This window comes from Dasypus novemcinctus, chromosome 9, assembly GCF_030445035.2.
Source record: "Dasypus novemcinctus isolate mDasNov1 chromosome 9, mDasNov1.1.hap2, whole genome shotgun sequence".
Taxonomy (NCBI): Eukaryota; Metazoa; Chordata; class Mammalia; order Cingulata; family Dasypodidae; genus Dasypus; species Dasypus novemcinctus.
In genome coordinates, this window is record NC_080681.1 from 44,949,566 (window position 1) to 44,972,791 (window position 23,226).

A 23,226-nucleotide genomic window follows, 5' to 3' on the forward strand; every position below is an offset into this window, starting at 1 on the left:
GGGCAGGATGGCGCAACAAAGGAAAGCGCAGATTCCCGTGCTGCTGACGGCAACAGAGGCGGACAGGGAAGATGCAGGGGATAGACACAGAGAACAGACAACTGGGGTGGCGGGGTGGGGGGAAAGGGGAGAGAAATAATAAATAAATAAATCTTTAAAAAAAAACACTTCAGGAAATATTTACTAAAAAAAATTACTATGTATTTGATGTTAATTTTTACATTTTTAGTAAAGTGTAAACTTGCACTATATATTATACATTGTCAAATATAAACAATTGACAATAAAACAATAGTGCGTTAAATATAGGAACTCTGTGTTATATAAGGCAATATCTCACTCTTACCCTTCAAAATATCATAAAAAATATAAGACAGTTGGGACCAGATCTTAAGGAACAATATGGCTTTTAATTTCAGACTATAAATTGGAGAATTGTTGAATAGTTTGTGAGATATGGGTTGATTTTGATAGGCTGTTGTAATTTATATTGCATTTCATTTGGGGCTTCTCTGTATTCAAAATTGACTCTTTATTGAAACTTTTCGTATGAACAGCATCCTTTCTGGAACATTCATTCTGTAACAATTAATATGTCCTTTTGGCACTTAAAATATCATCTATATAGGTTTTTTTTTGTTTGCTTGGGGATGCGGGAAAGGGTTAGTTTAAACCAAGGAGGAGCTACAATAAACACTGAACTCATTTTCATCGAACTGCCAAGAGACACCACTATAGAGAAGCATCCACTGTTACGATAAGCAAGACATGCATCTCAAATCCCATTCAGGGTGCTGAAAATTCCACCCTTCATATATTTGTAAATACATTGTCATAAAATCAAACTCCTTGCCTGATGTTGATGCTATATCACTTGGAAATTGTGCAGGGGACCTGAATCTAGAAAATGTAATTTCCCTGTTGCTTATCTTGTGAAAACCTCTATTTTTAATATCAACTGGATATGAAGTAGAAGGATTGTGACAACCTCATCTCTAGTGCAACCAGAATTGTGTTTATTTTACTGTTTTGCTTATAGAAAATGCAGAAATACCATATAGAAAAACATATACTACTTCATGGTACTGATACTGATGATTTTGACTAAACAATCAATCTTCTGGCTAGAGGTAGAATATGGAAACACTGACCAAAATGCAAAATATTTTCACTTTTTGGGATATTCGAGTCAACAAAAGTCTAGTGTAGACAATTTTTTTTTGTTATGCAATTAAATGCAATTCATTTAAATAAAGGTATTGTATATATTTCATATGCAAATAAATATGCAATTTAAAAATTCCTGTTTTCTCTCACCCTTTGCTTAATAGATATAATGTTGAAGCACAATGGGTATACAGATGTAATTATTGCCATTCAAATGTAAAATTATTTTGACCTGTGTGGTATATCTTATTGTTTCCTTTATAAAAATTGATGAATATCCTATGTGTATATCCTGTCTTAATCAACCAAAGTAACATTACTTACCACAATGTACATAATACATTTAAGCATTATTTATTACCATTCACTACATTTCAGTTAGAAACTATTTTAAAATGCCCAGTGGGAATATTTGTCTCTTGAGTGATTTTTATATTTTTACCTTGTCATGTATTTTACTTGGAAATTACGTACTTTCAAATTTATATTATTTTCAGGCACTTTGAAAACTACAAAATTAGCTACATTAACAGTTATTTATTTAGTTTATTATTAAAATTCCCTCCAAGACAATTTTGCTCTACTTGGTGAATATCTTTAATGTAATACTTCACTGGTAATGGGAAGTTAACAAATTATTTTTTCTTTCGATAGAGCTTTAGATTTTCTGTAGATTGTTGGAAACTGAGGCACAGTGGCAGACGTGCTGTCTCCATGCTAGTGCTGTCTCCGTGGCTACGCTTGCAACCTAAGGAATGCGGTAATTAAGAGTTCCCGGCAAATGGGATGAATCTGTTAAAGGCTGAAAGAAAAGATGAGCACATACCTTTTGTAGGGAATAGAACACTTAGACTTTGTACCTGGAGATAAGATTTTTAAAAATTCCTTAGATTATGGGTAATGCTGATAGTTAATACGTGTTGCTGCTTGATGACACATAGGCTATGTGTTTATGCTTATTGGCACATAGGTTACGTATGCCTGCTTCTTGTCACGTACACTGGAGTATATATATATATATATATAGAGCCCCTTGTAAACAATAAAGTTGTCTGAGGAGTTATTACTCGCAGACCCCCTGATCCCAGCTCTCTCATTCTTTCTTTTTCTTTCTCTTTCTTTCATTCCCGATACTCTTTGGGTCCAAATCTCCAACAGTAGATGAGAGTGTAGGCATTGGAGGCCCATTTGCCCTCTGTTGCAAATCAAATGAAGACTTTTTACATACTGTTATAGTCTTAGTTCCTCCTAACTGAACAAGGCCTCATCTTATTTCTTTTTACTGACTCTGTGCTACTTCCAAAATATTTCCAGTCTCATTCTAATGGCATTTATGTCCCAGTACCCTTGTTAGGGCCTGATGGAGTCTGGTCTTCACTTCACCCCGTTTTAGCTCTCTTTCTCAGGAATTAAAATTATACCCTTCAAAAGATGAGTTGGAAGAGGTCACGTGATCTTTCCTTCTGTGGTAAGCAGCCAGCAACTTCAAGGTCACCTAAGGTTAAAATCTTTCCTTCATGTGTGGTGTTCCCTGTACCATTCTTTGTAATGTTCCCTGAAATAATAAAAACTAGCCCTCGTCCTTACACTTCCGAGAATCTCAGCTAAAATCCTCACTCAACAGTCATGAGGTTCTCAATGGCCCTGGCCTACTATATTTGTTACGTCATTAGGACAGGTTTATGGGGTCTTAGCAAGTTAGACTCCAAAACTATAACTTACCAATAACTTAAAAATAAAATAGTCTCTAACTTAAAAATAGGTGGATTCTTTGAGGAACAGCTAGAGATATCTAAAAGGAAAGAAAGAAAATAAGGAGGAAAAGGTATAAAAAGTGTTAAATTTGAAAAATGGGAATTCATGGCATATATATCAGCCTCTAACCAACCATTGTCCTAGTTGTATTCAAGGCCCAAATGTAGTTTTTCTTCGGTTGTATGAGATACTTGAACATTCACAAAATAAATTCCCTAATTTTCTTAACTAGGTCAAGGTTTGTTTTTCTTTTCCCATTACTTATAACTGAAAGGGTATTAAATCAAGCCTTCTCCCTTCTTCCTTCCCTTTCTTCTTTCTTCCCTTCCTTTCTTCCATTCTTTCTTTCTTTCTTTTTTTTTAAAGATTTATTTATTTATTAATTTCTCTCCCCTTCCCCCCCACACCCCGGTTGTCTGTTCTCTATGTCTATTTGCTGCATCTTCTTTGTCTGCTTCTGTTGTTGTCAGCAGCACAGGAATCTGTGTTTTCTTCTTGTTGCATCATCTTGTTGTGTCAGCTCTCCCTGTGTGCGGCACCACTCCTGGGCAGGCTGCACTTTCTTTCACGCTGGGTGGTTCTCCTTATGGGAGGCACTCCTTGCGCATGGGGCTCCCCTAAGCTGGGGACACCCTTGTGTGGCAGGGCACTCCTTGCGTGCATCAGCACTGCGCATGGGCCAGCTCCACGCCGCTCAAGGAGGCCCGGGGTTTGAACCGTGGACCTCCCATGTGGTAGACGGACACCCTAACCACTGGGCCAAGTCCGATGCCCTCTTCCATTCTTTCTTTCTTTAAAACTTCCATTGAACCATTCACCTCCTTGCCTATCTATTATCTATTTAAATCACTTATCCTTAGATTAAAGGTTTTATTTTAAAATGAGTAACCAATAATAAATTTTCAGTTTCCGGTATACTGGGTCCCCTGCTATGGACATGAAGTAACCAGGGTCATAGAATGAGAAGAAGTTTTAGTCTCTCAAATATGATTACCTATTTGCATTGATACATTCCCAGGGGCTAAATATAGAAGAATAACACAATTAACAGAAATGTTTTCTTAATAAATTGTTTTCTTTCCATTAAGTCTAAATACTATATGTTTCTTGACAGCATGATTAATGCAATTATTATCCCTAAGTACCAATTATTGAAGTAAGAGAGCACACAATTCATAGTCTGAAACTGCCAGGATGCACCTGGGTCAAAATGTCTGAAAATCTTTAAGTTCAAAACTCACTCAGGATTTGTAGCAGTGACCATCTTTTCTAAACTCTGACCCTGAAGGTCATTTAATCTTAATAAAAATTATCTTTTCAGTTTGAGGATCTCAGCCTTTAAGGTGATATTGTGAAGACATTTTAAAGAAAAAAGTGGAGGATTATTTAAGTGAATGTGATTTAAAAATATTTATATACCTCTTAATACATATAATTGACATATAGTCATTAATAATAGTAATGATTGCCACCACTCACAGTGCTTACTATGTGCCAGGCACTTCTAAAAGAGCTTTATACATATTGAATTATGTTATTTGCATACCACTCCCTGAGGAAGGTATCATTATAACCCCCATTTTATAGTTAAGTAAACTTTAAGGCAAAGACGTTAAATAACTTGCCAATTTTACTGATAATGTATTCACCCCAATTTATTTGAGTTCTAGCAAATTTAGAGGATAGGTTTCTACATATCCAAAAATTGCTCATTAGAGACTGAACTGACTAAACAGCAAAATTTTCCAAAAGTCTCCCTAGAATCCACAGTTCTTCCTTTTCAGGTGATCTGCTTTTCATTGATGCACCATTAGATGCATTTACATGTGTTAAAGTAAAATGAAGAATGAGTTTGAATATTACACAAAGAAAAATAAAAAATATTCCAGCCTTGAAAAACAGGACAATTGAATAAAAATATTTTTGGGCTCTTTATTTGAAAAACCACCATTTCCCTTATCTTTAGAGTAAGTGGGTCCTAATGCTTTAAAGTGGAAGTTTGGAGTCAGAGGCCTATATTCTAGTCCTTGCCTTTAGTACTTCCTACCTGTGTGAACTTGAGCATGGCATATTACTTTAAAAACATCAGATGGCTCATCTTTAAAATGGAAGTAAGGTTCATGTCCTACCTACCTTGAGTGATTTTTAGTAGAACAAAAAGACAACTTATTTGAAATATTCTATAAGTTGTGAAGTCCAAAGAAACATTACAAAGATAAGGCATTATTATATTGAGGTTCTAGGCTTTTTCATGTTAAATCTCCGAAATGCCAATCCATCCTACCCAAACTCACTATGTGATGTTATCTTTATTTATATTGACATAAAATATTTATTTGCTTTAAAATCCCCATTGAAACGCATCATATTAGATTTAAAATATCTTTTATTAGAATTATTGTTCTAGTAGCCACAAAGAGTCTTGGAAATATGTTAAAATTCATGATTTTAAATAAATCTAAATATGCCTATTGGTATTCTGAAGATTTTCTCTTATTTTAATCATGAGTAATATTACTAGAATCACATTTCTCAATTGATTTCTTATTAGACCAATAAAGAATATCATCAGGCAATTGGCCTTCACATTTATCTAAGAGCAAAGGTGGAAATGAAAGTGATGGCATCATTAAAACATTTGGTCCTTATTAATTTTCTTATTCATCTGATATATATTACTAATTAGAATCTGATTTATCGAGAGGGAGTCTTTCCTCAGAAATGAATATAACTTCCTTTAAGAATATTGACATTCATTAATATATTTAGAAATCACTGATTTATGTCTCCCTTAAAAATTTTTGAAAACAGGTACAAATATTCCAAAAGCATCAAAGCTTACTTGGTTTCAAATTCAGGTAAGTGCAACTCTAATGGGATTATAGCTGAGCAGTGAATACTTTTCATTCACAGAGCTTACCCCTTGAAGTGAAGGATTAAGAAAATTAAATTGTACCATTGCATTTTTAAAGGAATTTACAAAGCCTTGTTTCTTTTTTCTTTGATAATAATATGAGCTATATGGGAAGATGCCCATTTTTTAGAAACAGAAAGTGAGAAAAACCAATATAATCAAGAAAGTCAGGGAAGGAAAGCTTATTTGCTATCAGCCTGTGTTTTGTGTTAAGACTGCATGTATATGTACTACCACATAGTAAACTGCAGTGGAAAGAAAAGGTTGGGAAAGGGGGTGAGGGCACATTTCAAAGCAGCTTTATTTACTATGGTGAACTTAGAGGTTAATGTGGTAAACTTAGCGATTTAGATGTGAACACATCAATTAACTCAGGAAGAACATTCAAAAATCTTTTATGGCCACAAATTTTCTCCATGTAGTATCCATATTACCTGTGCCACTCACACTGTTTTGTTTTGGTTTTTTTGTTTAAAGATTTATTTATTTATCTATCTATCTATTTATTTATTTATTTCTCCCCCACCCCAGTTGCCTGCTCTCTCTGTCCATTCACTGTGTGTTCTTCTGTGACCGCTTCTATCAGCAGCACTGGGAATCTGTGTTTCTTTTTGTTGCATCACCTTGTTGTGTCAGCTCTCCATGTGTGCAATGCCATTCTTGGGCAGGCTGCACTTTCTTTTACTCTGGGCGTGTCTCCTTATGGGACACGCTCCTTGTGCGTGGGGCCCCCTTGCACGGGGACACCCCTGCGTGGCAGAGCACTCCTTGCGCACATCAGCACTGTGCATAGGCCAACTCCACATGGGTCAAGGAGGCCCTGGGTTTGAACCTTGGGCCTCCCATGTAGTAGGTGGACGCCCTAACTATTGGGCCAAGTCTGCTTCCTTCCCACACTCTTTTTAATCACTCTGTCTCTTGCTTGTCAGATATTTGAAAGAACCTAAGCATCCAACTTCATAAAGTATGGTGTGTTCTCCACAAGTTCATAGATCCCATGGAAAATAAAAACAGCATGTTTAAAGGAGCTTTTGTTTTTTAAAAAATACATAAACAGTAAATTTTCTGTAAGAAAATTCCATTTAATTTTTTTTTTTCGGAAGCAGGGGGATTGAACCCAGGACCTCATACATGGGAAGCAGGTGCTCAACCACTGAGATGCATCTTCTCCCTTCCATTTAATTTTATTTTATACTTCTTTAAATTCCTCTGACTGTTTTCTCATTAAATTAATTTGGAACTCTCCACTGAAAATGTTTTTTTACCTACAATTTATAAAGCAAAGGAGTCTATACTACTACCTTGCCTTTACTACTTACTAACTGGGTGACTTGCCCACATTACCTAATTTCTCTGGGGCTCAGTTTTGCTACAGATAAAATTGGTATATTATCTCATAGATTGTTTATGAAAATTAAATGACTTAATATGTGCAAAATTCTTAGACCAATGCCTACCACATAGAAAGTGCTTGATAAGTACATAGCTACTATTCTTGTTATCAGAATCAAACCCTCATTGGGCATATAAGATAACTAAAATCCAAAGACCTAATGAGACTTACTCAAAGTCACTCAGCAGCATCTGACAGGCAAGTCTCCTCACCTAGTCTTGTTCAAATCCATTCTTTGAATCATTAACAATCACTTCTTCCTTAGTATTATGGCATTCCTTGTATACAACTCTCCCACTGTGCTTACACATGGAATTTTCAATATATGTTTTCATCTAACCCAAACCTTCCCTCATCCCATCTATATATGAGATCTTTGGGACAAGAAAATCACTTCTTACTCATTCCTTAGCACAGTACCCTGGCACTTGGTTGTGACTCAACAAACATTTGTTGAATGAATGAATATATGAATGAATTTATGAATTAAGTTTTGTTTGTTGCAGAAACCTGACTTTATGATGATTTTCCAAGTTTAATAATAAAGACTAGTTGCTCTTAATGTAATTCAAACTAACTTTGAAAGGGTAGGAAGACATTTTGGTGACTTTACCACCCCTCTTTCCATAAATGATGCAATTCCCGAGTAAAGCATAGATTAAACTTCTTTCCATTGTTGTAATTATTGACCATCAGATTACAACTGTGTTTTGCAATAAGTGCGAGTTCACATTCAGGAGTTGTTACATAAAGAAATTTAGATCGACCCTGTTTTGATTCTCTAGACTATAAAGTTCTTAATCTTCTGCTGTCAGCATCTAACCAAATGATGTCCAAGGACAGTTCAGCTTCACACAACTACTGAACTTAATTATGAAGCAGGCCTTGTAGACTGAGCACAACAATGACATAATATTAATATCTCTGAAGAACAGAAAGACACACTTTTGAAGAAGGGCATTGAAAATACGAATAGAAAACAATGAGGAAAATGAGGAAAAGTTGAAAAATGAGTAGTCTTTACTTTCACAACTTAACTGATGAATATTTGTATGCCTATTTAGCTTTTATGTCTATGAAAAAAGAGCACTTAGCCTGGGAAGGATAAAAGACTGTTATCATGAGGTTCTCAGGCTGATTGGATGATAAGTAGAGGAAATATGATGTAAGAATAATGGAGGAGAAACTCCTGCAGGAAAAGGAAATGTAAGAGTCTAGTTAGTGGGAAGTGGATGTGACTCAAGTGATAGGGCCTCTGCCTACCATGTGGGAGGACCTGGATTTGATCCCTGAGGCCTCTTGGTGAAAAAGAAAGAAGAAAGAGCATGCCTGCATGGTGAGCCAAGTGCCCACATGAGTGCCTGTGTGGTGAACCAGTGTCTGTGCAGTGAGCCAGGGCCCATGCCAGTGAGTCACGCAGCAAGATGATGACCCAACAAAAGAGAGACGAAGGGGAGAGTCAAGATGAAGTGCAGCAGAGACCAGGAAATGAGGTGGTGTAATTGACAGGGAACCTCTCTCTACCTCAGCGGTCCCTAGGATCAAATCCCAGTAAATCCTAGAGGAGAAAGATGAGAAGAGAAAAAGAGAAATAGATACAGAAGATCATACAGTGAATGAACACAGACAGCAAAAACAGCAGGGTCAGGGAGAGGGAAAGAAAAACTAAAAATTTTTTTAAAAAGAGGCTCATTAGTTATCCATTCCTAAATATGAAAATAAAAAAAGACGAAAAATACGTTGAATACAAAATTGAAAATATATTGTTTATTATAATTTTTGTGCACTACATAAGTAAGAAAAAAGTAAACTGATAGATGTCATAGATTGAATCATACCCCCCATAAAGACACGTCCAAATCCTAACCCCCTGTCCTGTGGATGAGAACCCATCTGTAAACAGGGTCTTCAAAGATGTTATTAGTTAAGGTGAGGCCAAAGTGAATTAGGGCGAGTCTTAATCCATTAAGACTGGAGTCTTATAAGCAGAGAAAACTTGGACACAGTCAGAGAATGAAAGAGATGGCCATATGACAGAGGTACGGTTTAAGCTATGAATTGCTGACAAGCTACCACCAGAATACTGTAGTCTTCAGAGAAAGGACAATTCTGCTGACTTTTTCATCTTGGACTTCCAGCCTTCAAAACTGTAAAATCAATACGTTCATATTGTTTAAGCCAACTAGACTATAGAATTTGTTACAGCAGCCCTGTCAAACTAAGACAGTTGATCTTCAGAATTATCACTCTACTGCTTAGTGCCAAAATTGCTTGCTTTCTTGAATGATTTAGCCAGAGTCTCTAATAAGTGAATCCTCTTTATTTGCTCTGCCTGGCCCAGAGAACTATTTTTAAATCTACCACTTTGAGATAAAAGGGAGAGAAAGAGATTATTGAGTAAAAGAGAACACACTAAAATTGTCATCATTATTAAACAAACACATGTTAAGCATCCTCAATGTACAAGACATCAAGGGATACAAAGATGAATGGCAGAGTATCTTTCCATCCAGTGCTAATGATCTAATAGCTTGACAGATTTAATGGGGTAACCAAAGTATAAATGATTCACAAGGTAATTGAGAACATCAGTTTTATAAAATGGGGTTAAATATTTAAAATGCTTGGAATTGATAAAACTATTTTCAAATTAGGAATAAGGAATAATATCCTATATTTCTTAACATTTTTTATTTCTTAACTTTGAATATTTTTATTATCATTAAATATCACTACCTCGCATAACTCTATTCTGTGTTTCTAAAGGGAAATATGTCTATTAAGTGCTAAATCTTTAAGTAAGGAAAGAAATATCTAAAATCTGATATCACAGATAAGAGCAAAATAGCTCATTATCATGACTAAAAAAATAGGTTTATTTTAGTTACCAATTCCTAATGATTTCTCAAGTATCATGCTAATAACTCAGTGCTTATTCACCCATCAGACAAAACACCCCATAGTTAGAAGCCTTCAAGGCTGCACTAGATCCTCTCTTGTCTGAAGGTCACCTACAATTATTCACTCACTCACCTCACAGGGGCACTGGATGGAATGACTAATGTATCATTGATAACTACTTTACATGATACATATTAAAAGCCAGATTCACATCTTGTATTCCTTTATGGAAACTCAGTGAAAAGGTAGGATAATGAAATATTCTTTGGAGACTTTCATCAAAAGAACCTGTCTGAATGGGTGAGAAACCACTTTTAAAACCAAGCTCACCAAGAAAGCACTGCAGCTTCTATAACGTGTTGGCCCTCAATGGTATCTTAACAAATACCCTCGACATTCATTACATCATCACTGCTGCCATCTGTACACAACACTATTTTTTTAAGAGAAGCGAGTATGATAAGATGCAGCTCTGCAGACTATTAGGATTTTTATTTTAAATGGATGTTTTTAGTACTCAGCCTATAGCACTAAATGCTATTGTATTTGAAGAGTTTGCATCTGTTAAAAGTGAAGCAAATCTCAAAGTTGTGGTTTAACTGTACATTGTTTCTTTTAGCAAATTCTATGGAAACACACCCCCAACATCCCATTTATTTTTCTGCATTTAAGGAAACAATTTATAGCTTAAATCCATGGGGAATCACACATTTTAAATTGCTCATGCTCATTCTTGTTTGTTAATAGGAAAGTGTTTTTATATAAAAGGAATAAAATATCCTCTGAAGCTTCTAAGGTGAAGAAAAGTTCTGAGATCAGAGTTAATTAAACATGACTCCAATGTATTTTGGGTCATGGTGTGGTAGAGCTCACATGGAATAAGAATATGAAAAAACAAGAAAACTCATTCTAAATTGTTAGTATGTCTCTTGGGAGGGAAGATGAGGCTGTTCTGTCAGAAGAGTCTTCCTAAAGTAATAGCATTTCACTGACATTTATGCAGCATTCTATCAGCTCTACAAGCATGTGATAATGACAGGTTTCTTTTTGTGTTAGAGAGGTAAATATAAAATGGATAGGAATAAAGTATAATATTAACATGTCTACAGAAATCTGGTAGGCAGAATGCCTTACCTCACAAAGTCCAAGCCCTAATCCCAGAAACCCTTGAACATATTCCATTACATGTACAAAGGGACTTTGCAGATAAAATTAACATAGAGGGATGATCTGGGCTAAATCTACTCTTATGAGCTCTTGAAAACAGAGAACATTCTCCAGACGCAAAAGAGATGGTTTGAATGGAAAAGTCAGAGAGATTAGAAATATGAGAAAGACTAGTACTTTCTGATTTTAGGATGGAAGGGATAACATGACAAAGAATGCAAGTGGCCTTAAGGTATTTGCAGAGGCCCTCATCCAGCAGCCAGAACCTCAAGGAATTGAATTCTGCCAAGAACTTGCATGTGCTTGGAAGTGGCTTCTTCCCTAGAACCTCCAGATAAGAGCTCAGGCCAGCTGCTAGCATCATTTTGGTCTTGAGAGGCCCTGAGAAGATAAAACAAGTGAGTCCATTTTGATTTCTGAACTATGGATCTGTGAGATAAATTTGTGTTGTTTTTAGCCACCAGGTTTGTGGTAATTTGTTACAGCAACAATAGAAAAGTGGAACAAGAATGTAGTTGTTATACTCGATTATAAACTTCATGAATTAAGCAATATCAATTTGTATTTGGGATCTGTGGTATCTTTCACTGCATATAGCTTTCTGAAAGGCACTAAACATTCTGGGAGCTGATGGAAGTACAGGTAGTAAAAAGACAGTGATCATGTCTTCAAGGGATTTGAGGGAGACTCCAATAAACAAATGACTATTTGACTAGATTCTAATAAAATGCTGTGGAAACCAGAGTTGGAGGTTACTCCCTGAGGAAGCAGATGAAGTTTCACAGGGGTGCTGATGGAGTTGAGTTCAGTGAGAAGAGAGGGTCTTGATATTGCTTGAGAATCTTGTAGATGCCACACCTGAGTCTAGACAGAACCACATGTAGTGAAGTTCCTCAATGCTTGAGGGCTCAGTCTAAGCCAATCAGGAGGATTCCAGAAGGGTGGCCAGGACTATTGGAACATGTTCAGCCCAAATATTGCGGCTATGAAAGTTAAGAATCATGTTTGCAACTTGCTCTGGCATTGAATGTTTGAGGAGCTCTGGAATGTAATTAGAAGAGCAGTAAAAAATCCTTATTATTTTTTGGAATCAAGCATGTGTTTTTAAAGGAAAATAGAGTTGTCTTATCCTTATCACAAAATTACAGAATCAAAATCTCTATGGATGGTTTAAGCATAGATATATATGTATTTAAATCTCCAACAGATACATTTGTATTTGTGTAAACTCCTCCAAGAATATTGTTTACAAGCCAAGTTTTTATGAAGGTACCAGTCAATTCAAGGTTATATAATAAACTAAATACTGAACTCCACAAACACTATGCTTGCCAAGTAACATTAGCACAGGGGCTGAGAGAGACATCATACTCTTATGGTTAATATACAAGGGTTAAATTCAGGTTTTCTGTGATAGCCTCAGCTGCACATATTTGACGGATGACTATAGTGAGCTGCTACAAGATTTTCCTCACAGAAGTTCTGGTTTCACTTCAATATGCAGAAAAATTATTATCTATACTCTCTGGCTTTAACTTAGGAACACGGTCCTCAAACTGGGTAGGAAAAAGGCAAAACCTGTGTTACAATTAGCCAGCATAGCTATAGAAAAATATCAGTATTGAGTTCATAGAAGGAAAAGTCCTTTGGAAAAAGGGAATCAAAATATATTTATCTAAATAATTAAATATAATAACCTTCTGTGTTGAGTGATTGGATGTAGGTCAATTAGATGTTTAAGGACTTCTGATTTTGATATTTTGATAATGAACTCAAGTCACAATTTTGAACATTTAAATAAAAAAGAAAGAAAAAACAGTTAAGAGTCGAAGATCTCTAAAGCCTGTTTGCTCTCCTTTGAGAAAGTGACCTAAAAAAACCACACATGAAATGTATACAAAATGAAACTTGGTTTAATTCAACTGAAATATTCAATCAACCATCATATCCAAAATTTGAATGTGTATATGGATCTTGAGAAGGTGGAGGGCAAGTTGTGAACTCCCATTTCTTGTAAAGTATGTCATACCTCTTGGACTTCCTTAAGCGTCTTTGAAGAATTGCTGCTTGTTTCTGAATTAAAGGTGGAATTATCATTTCTTAAAGTAGAAATAAGGAAGATTCATTATTATTTTCTATAAAATTCCAAATGATGTTTTCAAATATTGCCACAGGTTAATTGTTTTGGCATTATTTATGTGAGAAATATTCCTCTAAAATTTAAAGAATTCCTAAGATAAAGAAAACATTAGTTTTGTAAGGAAATTATTTAATACTAGGAAATTGGTAAGGTGTCAAAAATATGCTCCACAGGCCCCAGGTAATCACTTATAAAAATATATAGAAATCTTTTATGGAGATTCATGTCTACAGTAAACAGTTTTTAAGAGAAAAGAAAGAAAACAGTGATGGGTTGGGGCTGCTTTTAATGACTGATTGCCATTAATTAGAAATATTTAAAGTTAATCTTGATATAGAAAGAGGTTAATATTTTTCTTTCTAGTTAACAAACAAGATTAGGGGCAGGGATGGGATTGTACAAATATGTACAAAACAAATTCAGTGTTATATAATTTCATATTAGAAATATGAAAAATAATCATTGTTCTCATAACACAACTTATATAAGATAAAGATGGTTCAAATCTTGCCTGGTGGAGTCTTTTGTGCTAAAGGCTTAAGTATTAGCACTCAAGTTCAGTTTCAAAAAGCTTGAATGGATGTGGTTAGATGGAGAGGGAAATTAATTGTGGAGCAATTCAGACAGAAAATTAAGTAATAAAATACATTCTCTTTGGGGATGAAGACTTAGAAATAGGGTTCCCTTCCCCCAAAGAGAATTCCTGTAGATATGTCTGCTTTTCATATGTTCTGAACAAGTAGAGTTTGTTGATCTTAAAGGCATTAAAGCAATGTCTTCTTATCAGTATGAGTAAATAAGACTATGGAGTTTGACTTTATTAGGAATTTTAGTACTAGATTTTGTCATGATAGTATTGGACATGGGAATTTTAAGGAGGCTCTGCAAAATCTAGAATAAGGATGCTTTCAAAAAGACAGGTCTGTCATATAACAGAACCTTTTAAGAAGATATATTATTCAAATATATTAAAGCTAAAATTGAAAGCACACACACACATATATATAAAGTACACAAATGTACCAAGTGAGAAATTTGTCTAACACCTGCAATTTCAATATATGTCATAAACAGATGGAAGTTTTTTCCTAAGATTTAGAATATCTTATAATCTGTTATTTAATAAAGATAGAATGAGCACATTGTTTGCAGTTGAGAATCTCAGAGAACAAGAAATATTATCATTTAAGATAAAATTATGAAAAAATCAGTATCTCAAAAATCCCATTTTGAAGCCTTCTGCAAACGTTAATTGCTATAAAGAATAATGAACATTCAGAGCAATAGTTTAGATGATTAAAATAGTGTAATATATATGCACATTTTTAAATGCTGCTAATAAGAGATAAGCAATAAATTTATAAAACAAATAAAAAATCTAAGGTAATATGATTTGAAATAGTGTCTGAATATTGGGTTACTTTCTATGGCATCACATATTTTAAAATTTTCCAGTTTTTTATGTTGTCCAATCATTCATTGTTAAATGTGTCTCATAAGGAAATTAAGTTATAGTAAAGTAAACTCTTCAATAATGTATTTCTTTTCTTAACTGGGTTGTATCATACAGTGACCGTAATGAGCCCAATTCATTAATAGCAAAACAGTTATTATTCTTCCCATTCTGACACATGAAATTCTGAAATCCATTTACAGTCAATGTATTACAATGCCTTGAGTTAAAGTAGATACAGAAATGAACTAAAATCACAATGTGGTTCACTTATTTTGTATAATAGGAAAAAGCCTAAATGTGCTCCATTCAGTGTCAATTGCACATCCATCTTGGAAACTAAGTGTTCTGCCAGGAGAGTTGGCATTCACATTCACAAAAGAAACACAGTTTTTGCTTTGCTTCACCACACTTACTTTGAAAATGTACGCTAGAAGAGGTTCAGCAATTCCACTCAGTGAGAGGTTACGTGTACTTCAATAAATCAAATAGTTGGTGGGAATCTCAATTTGAATATGTTAACCTTGAGAAATAACAAGTGTTGAAGGCCTTGAAAAGTGTCTAAAAATAAAATACATAAGGCAAATATAATCTTTCTTTTATTTCAAATTCCCAAGTCCATATTTATCAATTATTAATGGGGCATTGCTTTAAAATATCCAAATGAAAGAAGCAGATTATCTGTCCCTTCTTGCTTGCTATTCTATTATATATCACAACTGCATGTTCACAACATATCAAGTCCATTTAATATTATCCCTAAAACCTTTTCTTCCTACTGAAATAAAGTGAAAATAATCAATGACATAGTTTGCTATCTTCCATATTTTTCTGAGAGCCTTGTAAAATTCATCAGGAAATCAGTATCTCATAATCTGGAAGTATGAAATTGATGCATACAAACATCAATAGTGATCCATATAAGACTAGTGAGTGGAGTTGCAAGAATTAGTTCAAGAAAGCTGTTCTGTTACTTTCTGAGTCTTATTGGCAAGGACCAACAAAGAAGGCAGGGCACTGACATTTCCTAGGCACTACTGGGTGCTGGGCATTCAATGACGAATCAAAAATATTCCTGGTTCCAGGGTGGAGTTAGGTATTGAGTTAGTGGGAAAGTTTCCAGGATGCTGTAATCATAACAGAACTTTCATCTGATTTTTCATATGGTAGGCACATGTTTGGGATTCTTGGTCTACAATTGGCCCAGGGTGAAAAGAGCTTCCTCATGAACAGGAGCCCACGACTCTTAAGACACTAGAACAGTGGACAGGATCCCAAATTGCTAAGAGTCTGAGAAATCATACTAGTAACAGTAAGACCAAAGGTTCCTGGAGAGTCAGAGATGGAGGAGGAACTATCTCTAAGCAGAAAGAATGATCTGGACACAGAACCCTGTAATTCCCTCTTTGTAAAGCCCATCACATCCACAATTTCTTGATAACATGTGTCTTCTTCCAACAAACTGTTAACCTTATGAAGGCTGGAAAAATTATATCTTATTCATTGAAGTTTTTTCAATGCCTTGAGCAATATTTGGCATATGGTAAGTGTTTATTATTTATTGATTTATTTTTTGACCAGAAAGCTTCCTTCCAGTAAGTTGTGGCTCAAAGAATTTAGGCAGTGATGTGGGTCTCAAGGCAACTGTCCTTATACCAATCAGAGTTGACTAAAGCAAAGGCAGGAGCCTTGAATATAAAAGTGATGTTGATCCTTTTGTGGTTCATAATCATGATGAATGGGTGTTCACATGCTTGTGCAAGGTGTGCCTCCCTCCAACTTTGTTATGACATCGGCACATTACCCATCTGATGTGGAAAAAAAAAATCAAACAAACAAAAAAGTGATGTTGCTGAAATGAAATTTTCCTTGTTTTATTGTTGCTTCTCTGAATACAAAATATTCTTAGTTGTCTTATGTAAATACAAATTTAGTGATTTTTGAAACCCTTAGTATTCTCTCTAAGCAGAAATTCAAGGCTTTCCCAAGATAGGCTGATTGAATGAGATGAAGTTCCTTGTCTTTCCTTTTAAAAAAAAAGGAAGAAAAAACTTCAATGAAAATAGAATTATTTTCTCTGTGCAAAGAGTGTCAAATTTAATCTTTTTTTGAACTCTGCACCGTCATTTTGGCTTTGGTCAACTATATAGATAGATCAAATTCAAAAGTCATTTCAGTGTAATTCATTTTTATCACAGTATCCAGTCATTTAATTCAGCAATTATATATTGAGTATCCAAAATGTACCAGATACTATTCTAGATCATGAAGTTGCAGCATTCAAGAGGACTAATCTCTTCCATGAATGCTGAATTATATTGGGAGATAAACTAATATTTATGTGATACCTATGTGTATGCATATGTGTATGGTCTGATAACATTGAGTTCTATAAAATAATAAAACAGACAATAAAGTATTTGGGGATGAAGAATGTACTTAAAATAGAGTAGACAAGAAATTCCCTTTTATGAGATGGCATTTTAACAGTGCTGATGGGAAGGAGCAAACAACGTGAAGAACTGGCAAAGAACATTTCAGGTGAATCAGAACAGCAATTGTAAAGGCCCCCAGTGGGAATGAGTTTGGCCCATTTGAGAAGAAACAACAATGTCCATGTGGTCAGTGACAGTGAAAAGGTAATAAGAATCAGTAAATGTAGGGCTTTTACATCAACATCAGGCACTTCATATGTCATCCACAATGTGAGGGAAGACTTTTGGGGTTTTGGTTTGCTGGAGAGTGGCAGAGGTGGAGTCTTGGAGAATGATATCATCAGATTTTCTTTATCTTATTTTCCTCTTTAAAATATCATTAATTGCTTTGTAGTGAATATATTATAAGAATTATGAATAAATTGTGATGTATTTGGATGACAAAGTCCACAAAACCTGCTGATTGATGGGATAAAGGGGAATTAATAAAAGAAAGAAGTCAAAGAAACACTTAAAGTCTTGGCTTGAGTAATTGAATGTGTAGGTGCACTGTTTAGTAAGATACGGAAGAGTTTCAGAATCAGATTTGGGCATGACAATGGAAAGTAATAAGAAATTCTGCTATATAATGTGAATAAAATTTAAGATATCTACTTTAGGGATGGTGATAAGGGTTCGAGAATTGGCATAAAAATACACTGTGTTTAAAGTCATAGAGATAGTTGAGATTGCCTTGGGATGAATTCATAAGTAGAGAGGAGGTGAAAGTTTTAGACACTATAATATTTAAAGTAAGAAAAAGGAAGATATTCAGGAAATAATAATTTTCTATAATCAAAAAAATAGGAGAGAGAAAAAAAGAGTGGATGTCTTAGAAGTAAAGAAATGATCAAGAACAGAGGAACAATCATTTGTTTCCAGAGCGGTTGAGTGTTTGAAAATAACGAGGGAATAAATTGACCACTGGGCTTTGTACAATAGAGATTTGTTGGAGACCTTATGAAGAGCAGCTTCAGTTATGGAGGGAGGGGGGAGATAAAACTCTGATGGTAATACATTAATGAGAGAAAGAAGATACTTCTGAACAAGTGGACAGTGAGCATAAGCCAATCATTCAAAGTGTTTTGTTGCAAAAAGTTACTCAGTGAGCTAGAGTAGTACATAATAGCACTATTTCAATTTTTTCTTTTGGAAATGTTCTTATAGAGAAGGGTAAATTTATGACAAAGGGGAGAAATAATTGTAGAAGCAAAGTCCTTGAGTAAGAGAGAAGGGAATGAGCCCAGGCTGCAGGGTTAACTTTCTGTGGTGCAGAAATGGTTTATTGATTGTGAGAGGAAATAGGTGAGTAACAGATTTAGTGGTAGAAAGGTGAGATCATTTCCTTTCACCACTATTTTCACATTAAAATAAGAAAGTTTGGTTATTGGGATCATCAGATAAAAATGAGGAGTGTAAAAGCGTTTTATAGTTATGAAAATGTCTGCAAGAAAATTATTTTAATGGTTTAAATGATGGGCCACGGGATCTCAGCTAAAAAGAAAGAAAAGATGTGGAGATTTGGGCGAAGATAATATAATAGAAAGTGAAAAAGTGGTGAGGACAATAGATTGCAGGTGCTGTGCTGCTGAATAATTGTTACAGCGGGTTTCAAGGAGAAAGTAAGGGGGAAATATAGTAAGATGATAGTGAGAAGGGAGACTGCTTGAATTTGACACTTAGGAATTGTACAGATATGGGTGATAGCAAATTCTACGGCATGATCATATGATCGTGTATCTGAGATGGAGTAGAAGATGATTGGCAAACTGAAGCCGTCATTAAATGAATCATCTATGTAGTTCTTAAAATTGCCAGAATGATTCCAGGAATCGCCTGTTGAGGAAGACAGTTAATTTCTAAAACATTGTGTGAATGAAGGAAATAATGGCAAGTAAGTAGATGACTGAACAAGTAAGCATAATGGGCGGTGTAGTGTGATGGCATGCACTTCCTTGTAGCTCTGGAAATTGACAAGTAGTGAGGAAATATACCGAAGACCAAGGAGGACACTAGCACATGTCCAGGTTTCATGTCTGGGAACAAAAGGTGCTTCCACTTGAGAGCAGAGGAAGCTGTGCTCTTTAGAAATAACCTAGTTTCAGCTATAGCCAGAAGATGAAGGGGACATTCAAAGATGACAGTGAGGCTATCTGTACTTTGCTGTTTACAGTAACCAAGCACTAGAGAGCAAAATGGGGAAACTATCTTTTGTAGACTTGGAATATTTTTCAAATATAGAGATAATAATAAGTAATATTTAAAATATTATCACAATAGCCCTTGACATGTATTCAGTGCTCACATGAGACACCATGGTAAATGCTTGGCCTATAAAATCTAAAGTTATCCTTACAACAATTCTGTTGATTAGCTCTCTTATTCATATTTTATAGGTGTAAAAATTAAGTAACCTGTCTAAAATAACTTAGCCAGGATTTGAATCCATGTCTTTCTCTTTCTCTCTCTCTCTCTCTTTTTCTTGTATAAAACATTTAATTTGTTGGTCTATTCTTGGGAATTTGATGTATAACTATTGTACTACAACTGAGCCATTAATCTTGTAACCTCATCAACATTAACTGGCTTCTTTTCATCATACTGCTGAGGACTTGGCTGTTTCTGCAGAGGTTCAAGGCAAAAGCCTTTCAAAAAACATGCAAGTTCCTTTTGTATATCTATAAAAGCTTTATTTACCCTGTGAACTTTTTCATCATTCACAATGTTTATCTTCTTAAGATTTGTGGTAACTGGTTTTGCTTTGTTTTTAGTCTTAAAGTTTTTTTGGCTGACTATATGAAATACATTCCTGAACTTCGTTCCCCTTAGTTTGTCCTTGGCCATTTTCTCTTACCAGACCTCCAATATCCGTGTGCAGCAGACCAAGCCCCAAGTGATGCATCTATCTTAATCCGTATCTTTCTGACTCAAGTGCCTGGGTCTCTAAAAATTGCTTTATTGTCAAATTTCATTTTAGCATATTAGCCATATGTCTGTTTCTTGATGATGATGAAAGGATCAATCTACAGAATGCAATTGTATCTAACTATAAATTTAAGATTTTGAGTGTCTATATTAAATCTAAATTAGTATCAAAATAGCAAATACAGGGGTATTTTGATCAGCTATATATAAAAATTTTAAAAATGGCTTTAGTAGTAACTTTATTTGTTCCTATGTTAATTCAAAGAAAGAATACCCATCATTCCTCTCACTTCCCCATTTATATTTTCTTAGGTTTCCCAAACTAAGGCCATTGGGACTTTGAGAATTTTCTATTTAATTTATCATTTATTAGTTTTTCATATAACAAATATGTATTAAGTCCTTATATTGTTTGTAGTCATGGGACTAAGCACAGGGGAAAGCAAGACTGGTATGGTTCCTGACATCTCAGAATGCAGACTCCATGGGAAAAGCAGACAGTAAATACATAATTGCACACATTTTTAAAGTTATAATTGTAGGAAGTGCTTTGAATGAGAAGCAGAGAAGCATAGGTCCCAGTGAGATTATATAATAGAGAAAGTCAGCTATCATGAGATATCATCCACCAAAAGGTTTATATTCTCTCAATGATTTGCCTGCTAAAAGGAAGATGAAATCTATTACCAACCCAAGTTAGGTGAGATTTATGCAGAACCAAAGCAAAGCAAATTATATAGAAGGTACAGATGCATAAACTGCCAATTATGGTCTTCTAAGCCAAAAAATACAACTTTCTCAGCTTTTGCAGTGGGTCAGACAATACTGAGAATAGTACATGGGCCTTCTGGCTCCTAATTCAGTTTGTATCTCCTAGATCATGGACCATTTCCGTATTAATTTAATGGTCCAACAAATTCTGAATAAACACTTGGATCATGCTCATTGCTCCATTTTCTGACTTAAAAGAAAAACCATCCTTCCAATGATGTCAGACAGCAAGCATTTTCATAAAATAGCTTCACCCTTTATTCCTAGCCTAATCTATCATAAGAAGCAGGAATATCAGAAAAACAGCTGTCAAAGAGCATGCAAAAGATCTGCGGATATTCTGGCCTGAGAGTAGTTTTGTCTTCACAACTGCATTGACTCAACTTTAGAAAAAGGGTGTGAATTTGAAATGCCTCTTTCATAAGCCATAGGCTGTTAAAATTTCCTGTTGGAACATAAAAGTTGTTAATTGCAGGAATATGGAGAAACCAGGCATCTGTACTAGTAAAGATATTGTTCTTTCCTCAGTTTGTTTCCTGAACTTAGCTAGCCCGTGATTTTGGATGCTATGGAGACCTGCACAACTAAAGCCATCCCTTTGCCTCTCAGTCACAGCCCTTTGGCAAAAGAATAAAAAGGCGGCCAACCTTAAGAGTTATAGCGTTTAATGTCTTAGCTGCCCCTTAATAAGTATGTATTCAGAGCACATTGACAATAATGTGACTGACATTGTTACTAATATAGAACAAGTCAAAATACAAAGAATTTTAAATGGTGCACATTCTTTAAAAATGATTTGGGAACCGTTTCTTCTTCTGAACTGGAGCCTCCTGCTGCTCCCGTTGGTAGTGAGGTCTCTTAAGTGCCAGACAATGGTGACCGTGATGAATGGTTATAGTCAAAGGTGCCCTGAGTGAAAAGCAAAGGAATAAAAAGCCGGTCTCACTTATGTGATGCCAGTCTTGGAGACAATAAATGTCTGTGCATGTACTTTTAAAGCCAGATCTTTTAAGTTGATGGTTAAGCAGTTAACTGTTAATACTTTGAAATGTTCCATTCTTTGTTAGTGGTGAGTTGATGTTTGAAACTTTCCATGCAACCATAAGCTTAAAGGTTTCTTCAGTGAGCAAAAATAATACAATTACTGCTTTTCAACATGGAAGACTTCAAGCTTCTTGAAGGCTGAGTAAAATAAATATTTCTAATAATTGGGAAAAAATTATTCACTATAATTGACATTAATGTTTAATTTACATACAGTAATGGTCCTCTTCCTTAAGAAGTCCTAATAAATAAAATAAAGAGTAAGAATGATTAAACCCCAAAACCAAAATAAAAATGCTGTTTTTCCTTTGCTTGTGATATGAGGGTTTGTTATATTTTGCTTTAAATGGTTGGCTAAGGTTTCTTCAAGCTGAGTTTGAAAGGTACAGAGGATAATCAGGAAGGAGTTCAAAAAGGTTATTTCACTGGTGACCTAAATATGTTGTTCTATTAAGCACCAAAGGAAATGACTCTATATTAAGTGGTACATTAGCAAAAGAAAAAGTAAAAAGAACAGTTAAACTAGCAACTCTCCCCCCAAATCCCTCTGTAGTATAAAATTACATCAAGGGTATTATGGTATTACACCACTACCTACATCAATAAAATGCCACTTTGACATATTATAAAGAAAAATCAGTTATACTTCAATAAGCCCAACTCTCTGGAAAGAAAGGAAAGTGAGAGGTATATAGTATGCCTCATCCACAACAAGTCATCAGAGACCATATAGCCATATAATTCTGCTATGCCACAGCAGTCTTTATTTAAAAAAGAGCAGTTTCTGGCACAAGAAATCTAGCTTCCTTAGACACTACATTTCAATAATGTGTCAAGATAGACAGGCAACTCAGAGGAATAAAAAGTGACATTCGAATGGGATTGTAGTCTTCTGTACCATTTTATTCTTCTACTCCAATCCTGTTTGCATATCAATCTGGAATTTAACTTGTATTTCACTATTCATAATAAGCTTTTCACTTGGATAATAAAAACAGCCTTTTAAAAGACCCAGGGCTGCCAACATTTGATCATCAAAACTAAAATGTGGGATATTTGGGTCTTGATTTATAGCATCAGAAACGTAAGCATAGATGCCAACTGCAAATTTACTATTCATTG

General features: G+C 35.0%; 1 protein-coding gene and 1 non-coding gene across 2 annotated transcripts; one reads left to right on the forward strand and one right to left on the reverse strand.

Annotated features, from left to right (window-relative positions):
* The first annotated feature begins 16,600 nt into the window (after positions 1-16,600).
* Positions 16,601-16,704, forward strand: LOC111765601 (small nucleolar RNA U13). Its single transcript, XR_002797897.1, has one exon. It is a non-coding gene; the product is annotated as a small nucleolar RNA U13 (small nucleolar RNA).
* Positions 16,705-19,905: 3,201 nt separating this feature from the next.
* On the reverse strand, positions 19,906-20,208 carry LOC101442956 (ribosomal biogenesis factor-like). Its single transcript, XM_012527568.1, has one exon. It carries the CDS (start codon positions 20,206-20,208, stop codon positions 19,906-19,908), a length of 303 nt encoding a protein of 100 aa, XP_012383022.1.
* Positions 20,209-23,226: the final 3,018 nt, after the last annotated feature.

Bases quoted from the DNA above. Each gene is read 5' to 3' on its own strand.
- LOC101442956 (XM_012527568.1), bottom strand. From the start codon at position 20,208: ATGGCCAAGGACAAACTAAGGGGAACGAAGTTCAGGAATGTATTTCAT.